Source organism: Ambystoma mexicanum, chromosome 1q (assembly GCF_040938575.1).
Source record: "Ambystoma mexicanum isolate Mex_15411 chromosome 1q, UKY_AmexF1_1, whole genome shotgun sequence".
In the NCBI taxonomy this organism is placed as follows: domain Eukaryota; kingdom Metazoa; phylum Chordata; class Amphibia; order Caudata; family Ambystomatidae; genus Ambystoma; species Ambystoma mexicanum.
This window is the reverse complement of record NC_090922.1, coordinates 1025650604-1025665334: the sequence shown is the minus strand read 5'-3', so window position 1 is coordinate 1025665334 and position 14731 is coordinate 1025650604. Positions and strand designations below refer to the sequence as shown.

Sequence of the window (14731 nt, the reverse complement as noted above, 5' to 3'; positions counted from 1 at the left end):
GTGATAGAAATACATTACTACACTTTCAAAGTAACCACCCTGCACATATCAAAGACAATTTGCCTTATGGCCAATATTTACATATCAGAAGAAACTGTAGTTCTCTTGGGGACTTTTACAAACATGCAGAAGAACTAGACACTAGGTTGAAAACACATGGATGCCCAAAAAACTACTATTAAGATCTAAAAAACTAGCAAGATTCACGGATAGACAGTCCTTACCCCCTCCCAAAAACCACACAGAGGAGGATACTAACAAACAAATGACTTGTGTGATCACCCATGGCACACACACTTTTCAGGTTAAGAAACTAATCAGTAAATGTTGGTCACTTGTACAGCTTAACCTGCCAGAGGAACCATTACCAAGATTTGCTTTTAAAAGGGCTAAGACTTTACATGACTAATTGGTACACTCCCAATTTACCAAGGAGACACCTCACACTGGACTGTGGAACCTCTGAGTGGGCCACCATCGATGTGGAAGCTGTGTGGCCTGTCAATTTTAGTCACAAGTGTTGGCTGCCCCTCTGCCCACAGCCCCCCTACTGGACAGAGAGGTGCACGCTGGAGTCTACCACTTCCCCTACACTTTGGCTAATATGGCCCCTTAAAAATGATACGTTGATCACTTCTGGCGTGTGACTAAAACACACATACTGTGCATTTCACAGGGTCCACGAAGATGCCCCGACGAAGGCGATATGACCTAGAAGTTTCCTCGCCGAAACATGTGCCAACAGGGATCTCATGAAACCTTTACGAGATTCCTGTAACAGATCATTTAGTTTTTTTACTAACACGTTGGCAGACCCCAACCTAGGCATATGGACTTTAGGACTTTGAAGCCCTCACTCAAGACGGACTTCAACCTAGGGGAATAAAACCTTTGAACCTTGGAGTCTCTAAGTTAGGAAAGACTCATTAAATATAAAACATGGAGTAAATGGTTTTTTCTAACCATGGAATAATGAGTTCACAAAATCAATGTACAATTCTGTTTAATTCAAACATCTTTCTTTAATTGTATCTCTCTACTGTGCCTTCTCCTTTCTGCATTATACCTAGTGGACATCTTTATTCTTTTCTATCTAATTTCTATGACCTTTTCCTTCAAATGTATTGTCCCAAGATATACACCTACATGGAAGAAAATATTTTCACAGAAACATTTATAGTGTCACATAGATCAATAACTGTAGATGTCTGATCTGTTGGTGTACTCTGTTTTTTGCTTTTTGTATTTTGCTAATTTCATGCATTTGAATTGTTTTTTCTTTTTGATTATAAAAACTTTGTTTGATTAAAATTAATAATGGCACATTCAAACCAGTAATTGCTCACAATATGTGTTCCTTCTGGATCATCATGCCAGAAATGCTTCATGGAATATCTGTTGTGGATTCACATACCTGTACACTTTAATTTATAAACAGGTGCAAACTAAGCTTGTTTTTTTTCCCCACGGTGGAACCCACATGTGTATGTTTTTCGTTATTGTCAAACTTTGTGTTGCAGTACGTGCACACTCTTGAGGGGTTAGTTATTTTGTATATAACTTCTGCTGTTAGATATAAAGCTAATTGGATCCATTGGGATTCTTCATTGTCTTCTATTTTGTAAGCTAGATCTACTATTTTCGTGCTCTTTTTATAAAACGTTCTGTGGCAACAGACACATATTTGGTCTGGTATTTCAGCAGATGTGTTTTGAAATTTAGCTATTTTATTTTTGTATGTCTTTATTAGCACATTGGTGTTTATGAGGTTTTCGGTAATGTTTTCTAAAGGTAGAGACATTTCTAAGTCACCTTCAGTTCGAAAGTATTTATGTTGGATGTGCTCTATTTGTTGAAGGAGTTCTTTGGCTGTTCCATGTAAGAGAATGTTATTTAAATGTTGCAGTTCTAGAGCAGGACTTTTTGCATAGTATAGTCGATGCACAAGATTCCGTATAGTAGAATGGTGTGTTGCTAACATTTTGATGTGGTGGAAAGTGCTTTTGCAAGCAGATTCTAAATACAGACTAATGAATGTCCTCGTAGACCAGAGTGGCTGTGCATTGGACAGGAGTTTATGGTTTGTAAAATGTTCATTTTACTTTTGTCTTTTAGTTTCACATATTGATTGAGGAATTATCATAAAGATTTAAAGGCTTATTGGCGTACATTACACATTGAGCTGCATGCCCATTTGTACACTGGATAGTTTGTTTGGGTGAAAGGAGCATTTGGTTCAAAGTGTGTTGGGGACTTTCTTCTATAAGGGTTTCTTTTGCCATAATGGTTTGTTCCACCATTTCATACCCTCAACCACAATTGTCGATGGAATTAGTTTTTTGGTGTTCTTGTTTATAAGCTTCTTCATTGAAGTACGATTCTGTGCTGCTTGTGTGAATCCATTCACCATCACTAAGTTTGAAAAGGTCTCTACATTGACACTGCACATGTTTAGAACTACTTGTTGCAATTTATTGATTAATTTAGTTAGTAGTTTCATTTTGTTTAACCTCTATATAAACAGTTTTCTCTTAAGTAGGAAAGCACTGTCATTTATAGCTTTTAGGATTACTCTCCTGCTGAAGTTTTTAAGAGAAGATTGTGACTTTTCACATGTTTATATAAGTTTGGGAAGATCTCTATGGTGGAAACATTTTTGTAACATCCTTTTTTTGGATTGCTTTACCGTGAGTATGTTAACACTGGTTGATAGAGGATTGGGTTTGTTAGTAGGTCTGCTTTTCTTTGTACATGTTTTACTTTTTGTTTTTGCAAGAGGGGCGTCACTTTCTTTAGGTGTGGCTAGTTTAGTTTTGTTTAATGAGGTTACTAGCTCTTTTATTTTAATGTTTTCTATAAATTGCTTTCGAGGTGGATGACTATTTGGTGTGCTTATAGTTTTATTTGCTCTACTCTCTCTTTCTTTTCTACAGAGTTGCTGTTTATTAGACATTTTGTTGAGTCTGTTGGGGAAAAGAGAAAGGTTGCGTTAGAAAGTTGTGCAATGTATATGCATCAATGGTGCATGGGTCTGTGGGTGTGATTGTAGAGATGAATACATTGCTGTTTGATTGTGAGGTGGTATATTAGGTGTGGTTGGGAAGGTTGTGAGAATACGAGTGTACAGAGCTGTGATGGTGTTAGGTTAGTGAGGAAGGCAGTGGTGCTGTGATGGAATCTGTACGGTGATTGTGCTTTTTTGAGGAACAGAGTGAATGTTGCAATGGTGGTGTGTAGATGGGATGTCATGATGCCCGCTCCCGGGGAGCCGGTTGAAGCCCTGCGTCCCCGAAAGCGGACATCCAGTCCCCAAGGAAGGACCCAGCAACCCCATATAGGGGCCCTTTGGACAGTGTCCTGGCGCTTATGTCGCCAGGCTCATAAAAGACATCAGTCCCAGCGTCATAGGCACCAGGCTCATTATGGAAGTGCTTGGGTGCACTTACCTGATGCAGACCATGCTGCAGGATCCCGGCCTCCTTGAGGCCTGAAAGGAACTACTTTACCTGTGGGACTAATTTACCATCCGGGCGTGGTCGGGGAAGGATACATACCTGATTGGAGGAAGGATACATACCTGGAACTTCTCCCAAGGCTATTTAAACCCCACCCGAACAGCCACACGTGCTTCGCGTTGTTCTGCATCTAGCAGCTGGACGCTCACCGTGTCTGCTCCTGCATCCTGACTTCTGCCACGCCTGCCAGCATCCTGGATCACCTGCAAAGGAAGAGAAGAAGAGAACAGAAGAAGGAAAAGTCCTTACATGCTAAATCCGCATCCCGGAGACATCTCGCCGACAATCCTGAAAAGGAAGACTTTTATTTAAAAGCACATCGCGTCGATCGCTGCAGCGCCGCATTCTACTCAACTTTACAGGGCGCCTCCATGTTCAGCAGCAATCATCCGGATTCGCAGTCACGCCTCAGCGCCTAGGGAGAAAAAGACCAGAACAAAAGGTGAGAGAGAGAAGGGAATAAGGAAAGCTAAATCTCCATGTTAAGACTTACCTGTTGATTCATTCCCTCTTCATTTCGGGTCCGCGCCGCATCCTGGCATTTCCGGACCCCGGCCCCTAAGGGGAAAAAGAGACATCAGCGTTAATGAGCGAATGAAAAGACATTGCCAAAAAACGCTCATTAAAGACTTACCTGATTTCTACAAGGATTTCACCTCTCATCTCGGGTCGGTGCCTTTTCCCCGGCATTCCGTACCCCGGTCCCTATGGGCAAAAATACACTAGCATTAGTACATTAATGCATGGACACAAGCGGAACCCCTTATCAAAAAACACCTGGAAGCCAAGCAAGTTTGGTTCTCACCAATCCGAAAATCCAGTGAAGTAACTGGATACCAACGCGCCCCTGCATCAGAAGCAGGATGGAGAGCTCGTCCTTCCAGACCCTAAGGTGAGACGCTACGAGGAATCACAGAAGGGTTTCGAGGAGGGTGAGAGGGGAAAGTGGGAGGCTGATTGCATTACCCCGCAGACAGTTAATCCCATATTGTCGTCTACAGAAGGATACTTCTGCGAGCCAGACAAACCAGATTTGGGGGCCCGGTCCAGTCCTTCTTCCGAACCCTGTGCATCACCTTAGAAGAGGTCACAGCAGCGCGAACCAGGCCAGCGCCTCCGTGGGAGTCAGGTGAGCGTTACATGGGAATAGTAGGAGTATGAATGGTGGAATATAATGGGCTAGAGTGAAAGAAATGTTGGTTTGAAAAGAGTAGTCTAGGGTAATATATATATATATATATATATATATATATATATGGAACTGTGCAGCTATAATTGCATACATATACCTGGTACATTAATGTACTTACTTTGCTGGATCCGAAGGGTATTCATTTTTTGGTTGTTGATTGCAGTGATGTGCTTCTTTCCTTTAATTGTAAAAGAAAGTTAGTGGGGATATGTGGTAATGGCGAAGTACTTTTAGGAAGCAAGGTTCATATTCAGAATGGAAGGAGGAGTGATCGGGAAAAAGTTAATAAAATTGGTGGAGAGTTAAAAATGGTTGCTTTTAGGAGAATTTTCTTGACAGTTAAGAAATGCGTATGTACATTTGTAGAAGCTCTAACAATTTGTAAAAGAGACGAAAAGTTGATAGAAAAGATGTGTAGTACACTTTTAACTGGCAGTTGGTGTGTAGAACTTTAATATGTTAGGAGTATATGCATACTTGCCAACATGATGCATTCTATTTTGTAGGTGTTTATATAGTCCTAGATTTTTTGCTTGCATTATGGGACTACAAGTTCCACTTTTACCATTGTGAAGTTGGAGTACAAGTCACAGAACGTACAGAAGAAAGTAGGACTGTGTAAGCAGCCAAAGATTGGAATGGGTCATGTTAGGATGTACACATGTACTGTGAATATAGTAACCTGGCACCCACTGAGTGCCAATTACACATGGTGTAGAAATCTATGTTTGTTTATTTATTTGTATGGTGCACCCGACCCGGGGGTATCTGGGCGCCTTTGCATGGTACAAGAATACTTTCAGCTTAGTTATAATATAAACAAAAATGAAAGCTTGCATACAGTTGAATACTATTACAGATAACATGAAGGAGTATATATAAAAATTAATACAAGTTACAAATAATGCATTGGTGTCTATACAAATGTACACAATGATCACATGTAGCTGATAGTCAGCCAAAGAGACTAAAAGATTACAGACTCTAGGGCTAATGATAATTCATGTGTATATAGGACCAAGGATGGCCGTGTGGGTCATTATTAACAAGCCATTTTATAGTATTGTGTCTAAACATGTCAAATGGTTGGTCAGCTCGCAATGAAGGGGTAAGGGCATTCCATGCTTGGGCTGCCAAGACAGGAAAACTGGTTATGTTATCTGTTTTTACTTTCTTTTATGAAAAAGTGACATAGTGCTGCTGTAAACGCAGATATGCATTTTTTTTACTTTCTTAAAAATGCATTCCAATAAATATTTTGAAAAGCACAACATTTTATATGGTCATTTGATGTACGTGTCACAGTTTTGAATCTTGAAGTTGTGTTTTTTTTTTCTTTGCATTCTGGGACTTGCAGTTTGTGTTTTATTATGGGCAATTGGTATTGGAACTGACATAATGCAAAGGAAAAAGGAAAGACTTAAGAAGCACCAATACATTGGAATGGGTGATGTTGGGATGTATGCATGTGCTGCTAACATATTAAACTGTCAGACACTGAGTGTCATGTGAACATTGTCTATTTCATATGCTTTTGCCTCATTTTATGAAACAGTAACACAGTGCTGCTATGTATGCACCTACAAAGATGTACAGTGCATATGAAAACATTTGTAAGTAGTTTTAGGAAATAAAAGTAAGAAAAGCAAAACTGAAAAAAGGCTCTTTTACGAGCCACCAGTATATAATAAATTGTTTAAATTAAGTGTGAACCTCCTGATACCCTTCAATCGGATGGTCTGTTCGCGGACACAGTGGTAGTCCACGAACGACACGTGCCACATCTGGGTTTTTTGAGGTTGCTTGGCATGGAAAGGGGACTGCAGAGACTGCAAACATTCACAGACATTGGGGGATCAGCCAATCAGGTTTTCTGGGTGTGGTGTACAGGAAGGGTAGCAGCAGTTTTGTTAGTAGGAGTTGTGAGAGTATTGAAAATGGCCATGGCAATGTCTTTCAGCAGGCAGAGTGTTTGGATTTTGGGGGATTCTTGGTTCCACTGGGTGAAGGTGTATGCTGAGCATTGTGGAATATCCAGAAATCTTGGATTCCTTGAATTGGAAGTGTTTTGGTACGGAGTGTGTGGCATGAAGTGGCTGGATTTGCTCCCATTTTGTGCAAACATGCTTCAATTGAAGTATCCTGGCATTATTATCATTCATTGTGGTGGGAACAGTTTGGGAACGTGACTGGAATTTCTTTGCAGTTTGCAATGAAGGAGACATTGTGAAAGTTGAAGGAAATGTTCCCTAATTCCAAAATAATTTGTTCACGCATTGCGCTGATGTGGATGCGTTCCAGTTCATTTGGTCCGAATATGGAAAAAGCCAGACACAATGTCAATAAAGGTGTGTGTGCTTTTGTCGTGATTTTGGCATGACATTATTTCATAATGAGAACATTAAACTTGACCAACATTTTTCGGTGCAATGGAGTCCATGTAACTGATATGGGTAAATAGATTTCTGTGGAAAAAATTCAAAATGCTTTGAAGTAGTTTTTATGAAAGTGAGAGGAAATAATCAAAATCAGTGAAATGTCTTCTTAGTTCAGTTTGTAAAACCAAAAATTTAAAAAAATATATAAACGCCTTAAACCCCAAAAAACGATTCTTTTAAGAGCCACCCTTTTTGAATGCCAAACAATTACAATGATTCCAGTTGTCCCACGCCAGCATTTTTCAGATGTCCGCAGATTACTGTGCTGTCCGCGGACTTTGCAGGGTGCACAAGGGCCTGCAGCTTTTTTTCGCACTTCTATTTTTTAACTGTGAAAGGTGGATCGTAAAGGAACCTTTTTTTGGTATTTTTTCAATTTCGTATTTTTATTGGCATTTTTCTCAGGAGAGGCAGGATAGGGGAGGGAAGGGGCACCAACCACAGGGACAAAGGGGCAGATGAAGAGAGGAAGATGTTGGGCGGGCCTTAATCAGGTAAGTGGCAGTGTTTCTCATGCTCTTTGACCGCAGCCTCAAAAGCACTCCGAAACTGCTCACGCCTGCAGATTGGTGCTTCACAGTACATACATAGCACTGTCACCTTCAAAATTTAAAGACCAACAGCGTTCTGTATGGCCTGTGAAGCCCCCTGCTAGGATCCTCTGCCCGAAAGGAGTATCCTTTGTGGTGACAGCAGCAGACGAAGATGATGGGATGGAGGAAGTCAACCTGTTCTTACCTGAGAAAGGTATTGCCTTCCTCAGAATACTCCTGTGGGCCGATTTGGTGTGGCGCCTCATGGAAGTCATCCCATAAGAATACAAGCCAGGTTTCCCGAGGCTGAGTACAACATTGCACTCAGTGCAACGAACCTTCATTACACTAGCCTTAGGGACATTTCCAACGTTCATGAAAAATTGGCATCCGTGACATTTGTGATGTCATCTTTGATATCCTGGGTGGTGTTAGTCTTAGTAGTGCACTGAGGTGGCACGAGTTATGGTTGCTTAGCAGACCATAACTGGCAAATTTCAAGGGTTTTCCGGTTTTACTTGTAACCATGACATCCCTTTAACAATGTTTTTTCAGTGAAAATGTATATATATATTTATTTATTTTTTTAATGAAGAAAGGTCTTATTGCTGTGAATTTTCTATCAAACTGTACATATTGTTGTCCCTGTAATGAATTACACCAATTTTCCAATAGGCATTCCACACTTGTCCATAGAACTATTAGAACATTATTTGGTGTCAAATATGTCAATGTCCTTCCTAAAAGGGATTTCCAATCAGTACTTCATTAAATATTCTGTACTGCTACCCTGTAGCATTTACTTTAATTAAGGCCCCACCAGCACACTATCACATAACTTCATTGTCTAACCAATGCAATTCAGTTTATTGAAACTTAAAAGTGTTATTTAATATCAAGCTTAATAAAACTTGTTTGTTCGTGTTTCACCCAGGAAACTGCCCCAGTACAAAAAACAAAAGAGCAAGTTGAAGAAGACAAAAAAAAGGAATATGAAGCCTATTTGGAGCTTGAGAAGACTACTTTGGCAGCACTTGCTGTCTGAAATTTAAATGAAGCAGATATAAAATGTGTTAAATTTCCATTGAATAACACAGTACATGTAATTAAAGCTATCATTATTGCTTATAAAGTTAGCAAATGCGTTCTGATCTTTAAGGTTAATTTCCTTCTGTCTTTCCTTTCCTTCCTTCCTTTCCTTAAATGTACTCCTTTCCTTTGTTTTCTTAGTTTCCTTACTTCCCTCCATGTATTCCCTTCTTTTTATTACTATATTAGTTACATGGTATGCATTTCAAGTCGCTACTAGCATACCAATATTAATTTGACATTGGAGTGAAAGATTAATAGAATTTTTATTTCAGTAAATAGAAGGTGAAACACTATGGATGTATATTTATTTCAATATTAAAGTCTGCCATGCAAGGTGCCAACTTGAATTTGTCTAAATATAATTCTATTTTTGTAGTTGAAATTGGCACTGTCCTTTTCACCATGCTTGCAAATCAAGTTTTTCATGTGTTTACCTCTAGGGGAACTGTTACCCAAGTGCCAACATTTTTTAAAATGTTCTTAGTAAATGGTGTATGACTTACTGAAGTATTATGGGATGAGTGGTGGAAATGAGTAGTGGTGAATGCAGTCTATTACATGGATAAAGCCATCTCAGAAATTCAGCAGTAATGTTGACACCAAATCACCTTTGTACTTAAAGTCTACAGCCCACCCACAGGACAATCTTAAAATATGCCTTGATTTTCATCTCCATTCACATGAGTCCTATTCCTCCGGGTATTTCTTTTACTTTCCCAATATACGTTTTTCCTGTAGGATTCTATTGGATTTTCATTAGTATCCATCCTGCATGATTAAATAGAAATGTATAGATAATTGGCACCCAGAACCCTCAGAATTGCAGCTCATATTTGAAATAGTACAATGCACATTGTACACGTGCATTACATGCATAAATAATTTAATTACTTTCTTAGACATAACCTCACCACTTTACATCTCTCAGTTGAACAGAATAGACAATTATTTACATCTTAAAATGGCTCTACAGTTCAGTACCTTTTTTTAAAAAAAAAGAAATGCTGAATTTCTTGTAGGGTTGTACCTGTATATATCTGGTACAGACCAAATAATCCAAAATAAGTTTACATACAATGATTTCTCTCACTTTATAATGTTTTCTAATGCTTAGACATTCAGTCTTCTTTTTCTAATATAATCAAACATGAACTGTGTCTATATGACAAAGGTTTTGTTAACAAAATACCTTTTTCTCAGTTTCACATAAAATAGGAAAACACATTGCCAACTGCCTCTCTGTACCCCCCACCCTTTATTTTCATCACACTAAAGCGATGCAATATCAGTTTCAATTTTCAATATCTTATTCCTCCACGAGCCCCAATTATCACTTTTGTCAGCAATCAGATTATCAACTAACATTGGAATCCAAATTCCCTGAGTCCATAGTCAGGAGGCAGACCCAAGTTATCCCCTTGTTTCCTGTTTCCAAAGAAATTGAAATCTCTTTATATATGTTCAATATCTTTCAGTAGTCTTTATTTTCTATCTGTCATCGGAATATGTATAGATTCAGTTCAAACATCAAACCAACGAACCATCACTTAACACTATGCCCCTTCCTGGGGTGACATTAAGGATTCAGGTAATGGCCCGGGACATTAATGTATGCCCCGGGGCATTACCTGAAGTGGTTACACCCCCCCATCAAAGCACCTTTTGCTATTAGTACTATGGCCCGTAAGGCCGGGGTACTAATAGTGTCTTTTTTTAAGTTGTGAGATGCCTTGGCGTTTAGCAATGGTATAAAATAATATAGTCCTTTCTCCCTTTCCATGGCGGCCATTCAAAAACAAGGAAAAAGGAAACAATGAAGATTGCCACCATGGTACAAGGATAAGAGAATACATGTAGTCCCCTCTCCCTTTCCACGGCGGCCAGTCGCAGAAAGGGCACAAACATTGAGGGACTTGGAACTTGGAACATCAGCAGCTAAGGCTTTCTCTGGCTGGTAACAACCTGACAAGGGCCAATCAGATTGATTGTTAAATCTGGCTGTCCCTGGCTGGGTACTAAAATCCCTTAATTTGATTCTAAAATCTTAATTTTTTCCAAAGTTCTTGCAAAATAGACAGACGGGAAAAAGGAATACTTAAGCATATTGCACTTACCCAGAGAGATTAAGATTCCGTTGGAAACAGGTGTGAAGAGAATGCTTTGGTCTCCCCCCTAATTATGGACACCGGGATTACAATTGTTATTTGTTTCCCTAATTGCATATGTCTGGTTAAAGTGATAGCTGGACCTTGTCAAGGGATAGGATAATGTCATCTATACTGATAATGTTTTATTTTAGTGTGATGGGGATATTTTTGAGTATAGGGAGAGTGAAAGACACAAGACGGTGGTTCCTCCTATTCTTTATGTGAAACTAAGGGAAAACGTATATTGTTGGAATAAAGCCTTCGTGATGCATACACAATCATTTTCTGTTTGAGTATAGAACAACAGTCATTGCAGTAAGATATGTAATGGTAATACATTAGACGATATGAGAGAGATACATTAGAGGGTATGACAGAGAGAGAGAGATCCACAATAAGAAATATTCAGCAGTTATCATATTTTGTTCATATGAAGAGATTATGTAATCTGTTTGTCTATGAAACACTAGCGTAATTTCAGCACAACTGTATATATTTTTCATTAGTGTTATCTTTGCCGTTTAATACATTTGATAAATGTAATTTTCAATGGAAATAAAAATTTTATATTTGACGTTGTGTGGCTCTTCTCTGGGCATCAGGAATTGAATATACCAATATTGGTATGTTTCTAACAAGAATGCAAATGTGGAATCAAAATAACTCCTGGTATTAGTCCTGTATCAACCTTTATGTAGAGTGAAGAATGCACTTTTCTCTGGGGAACAGACTGCACATAGGTTCTTTCACTCTTATAAATTGCACACTCTGGAAATTAGGAAAGTAACCCTGCAATTTTGGTGAAAGTGCATTAGCTCAAACTATCTTTTGTGATGAGGAAACCCCAAATACACCAATCAAGCTAATATATGTGCTATCCGGTGGCCACTCATGGCATTGATAATGAAATGTGTATTTTCTAGTCCGTGTTTAACTAACCTTTAAACAGAGGGGATGGCTACTTTCATTTTATTTACAGTATTTGATATACAGCTTATCTTGCCACAAGTGACAAATGATTGCGCTCCCCACAACCCTATCCCCAGCCCACTTTTCCACATATTTAGAACCCCCCTCATTCCCCCACCCACTTAACTTGCACTGCTATCCTTCACCAGCCCCAGGAACAGTAGTGTTCCTGGTGTGTCTCGACATGCAAATAACTGCCATGGAAAGGGAAAAGGGACTATGTGTAATTCCCTTCTCCCCAATAAGTTGAGAAACAGCAAACATGTCATTTCTCAACTTTAAAAAGAAAACAATATTAGTATTCCGGTACAACGTGCCGGGATACTTATAGCAATATAACCCTCGCAGGGAGAGCATTACCTGGCCTGCTAATGCCCCCCTGCTCAGGTTATATTGCTTAAAGATTAAGGGGGTAATTCATAGATTTCAACGCAGAGGCAGCGCACGTGACCAGCGCAGAGAGGGAGCGTGCGCCAGCGTGCGCCAGCCATGTGCGTTAAACAGCATTCTGGCGCACCGCATATTCATGGAATTACTAAGCCATTTTGAGCGCTGGCGCAGAGAACATCCCGCAGTCCCAGTTACGCCCCCAAGAATGGCCCTTGTGCAAGGAAAAGGCATTGAAATCCCCAATGCAGCGCAAAGGGCCGCGCTAACCCTGCACCAGCTTACAGGGCTGGTACACTGTAATCACGTAAAAATACTACGCGCACCCTGCTCACGGCACCCAAAAGCATGAAAATGTACTGGCGCACCCCTCGGAATAAGCGTATCCCGCTCGTGCCAGGTAAATTGCATAGAAAAAGCACCCCTCCTGTGGTGTGGGCTGCCTCTGGGGGATGCCCAGGGTGAGTGGGCTGCCTGTGGGGCATGGCCAGGGTGGATGGGGTGCCTGTGTGTATTTTGGGGGTTCGCGGGGAGTTTCACACGCGATAGGCCTTGGCCGAGAGCGGGCATGTGTATTTCGGGGGTGCGTGGGGAGTATCACACGCGATAGGCCTTATGCGAGCGGGGTATGTGTATTTGGGGGATACGTGGGAAGTTTCACACAAGATACTCCAGACGAGAGCGGGGTACGTGTATTCGGGGGGTACGCTGGGAGTTTCAGACGCGATAGGCCTTGTGCGAGCGGGATATGTGTATTTTGTGGGTGCGCGGAAAGTTTCACACACGATAGGCCTTGTGCGAGTGGGGTACGTGTGTTTTGGGGTTGCGCAGGAAGATTCACACGCGATACTCCAGGCGTGAGCGGGGTACGTGTATTTTGCGGGTGCGCGGAAAGTTTCACACGCGATACTCCAGGCAAGAGTGGGGTACATGTATTTGGGAGGTACGCAGGAAGTTTCACATGCGATAAGCCTTGTGCGAGCAGGGTACATGTATTTTGGGGGTACGCGGGAAGTTTCACATGCGATACTCCAAGCGAGAGCGGGGTACATGTATTTGGGGGGTACGCGGGGAGTTTGACACGCGATAGACCTAGTGCGAACGGGGTATGTGTATTTTGGGGGTGCATGGGAAGTTTCACACGCGATAGGCCTTGTGCGAGCGGGGTACGTGTATTTTGGGGGTGCACGGGAAGTTTCACACATAATACTCCAGGCGAGAGCGGGGTACGTGTATTTGGGGTGTACGCGGGGAGTTTCACACGCTATTTGGCATCGTGGGCCCTCCCGGGTGTGCGGTTTACCCCCGACCATGCCCTGCAGGCAGCCCAAACCACAGGGTACTACCCTACAACCCTCACCATGCCCTGCAGGCAGCACACATGGCACCATGCACTTGTGAGCACTCTTGTGAGCCCCGACTCATGTCCCCCCACCCTACCCCACCCCCAGTGACGGGCACCTGCCAGCAGGCCCCGACTCATGTGTCCCCACCCATCCACCCACCCCCAGTGAGGGGCCCCTGTCAGCAGGCCCGACTCATGTCCCCTCACCCATCCACCCACCCCCAGTGACGGGCACCTGCCAGCAGGCCCTGACTCATGTCCCCCTGCACCCCCACCCACCCCGCAGTGATGGGCACCTGCCAGCAGGCCCTGACTCATGTCCCCCTGCACCCCCACCCACCCAGCCGTGACGGGCATCTGCCAGCAGGCCCCGACTCATGTCCCCCTGCACCCCCACCCACCCAGCAGTGACGTGCACCTGCCAACAGGCCCCGACTCATGTCCCCCTGCACCGCCACCCACCCAGCAGTGACAGGCACCTGCCAGCAGGACCCGACTCATGTCCCCCCTCCCAACACGTCATCACGATCCACACTCATGGCCCTTATGGCCACCCAAATCCCACCCCACGCCACCCCAGTCCAAACACCCAAACAAGTATTCAATCCACTCCACATTGAAATCCCCATGTCATGATAGATCCCAAATGTTATGTTATGTTACAACACTTCTATAGCGCCAAAGCCCTCGGGCACCTAATCACTCCTTCACAAGCAGAAAGAAGGTTCAGTGAAAGTTGAGCTGAAGTTTAGATGAAAAGCGTCGTTTTCAGCAGTTTTCGAAGGGCTAAAAGATTACATTGTTCTCTGAGACCCAACCGTAAGTTGTTCCATGCCTTGGACGCAAGCACTGGGAAAGAGCGTCCATTTCCATAAGCTCTCTTAGTCCTTGCCACCTGTAAAAGCCAGGAGGAAGTGGAGCGAAGATTTTTTCTGGGTTGATATATGGTGATTTTGTCCCTTAAGTAGGATGGGCCTGTCCCATATGTACATTTATGGCACAGGGTCAGCATTTTAAAAGAAATTCTGGCCGATATTGGTAGCCAGTGTAATTCCTTTCTGGCAACTGAGGTGGGTTCATGCCTTTTCAGACCATAAATTATCCGCACCGAGG

At 42.1% G+C, this 14731-nt stretch overlaps 1 protein-coding gene across 1 annotated transcript in view; it reads left to right on the top strand.

Moving 5' to 3' along the window:
• DNAI3 (dynein axonemal intermediate chain 3) overlaps positions 1 to 8860 on the top strand; it is a 2012519-nt gene extending 2003659 nt beyond the window's left edge. Inside the window, exon 23 of the mRNA XM_069641699.1 lies at positions 8613 to 8860. Within this exon, the coding sequence (XP_069497800.1) occupies positions 8613 to 8723 (111 nt within the window). The 3' untranslated portion in view covers positions 8724 to 8860. The remainder of the gene's footprint in view (positions 1 to 8612) is intronic.
• Positions 8861 to 14731: the final 5871 nt, after the last annotated feature.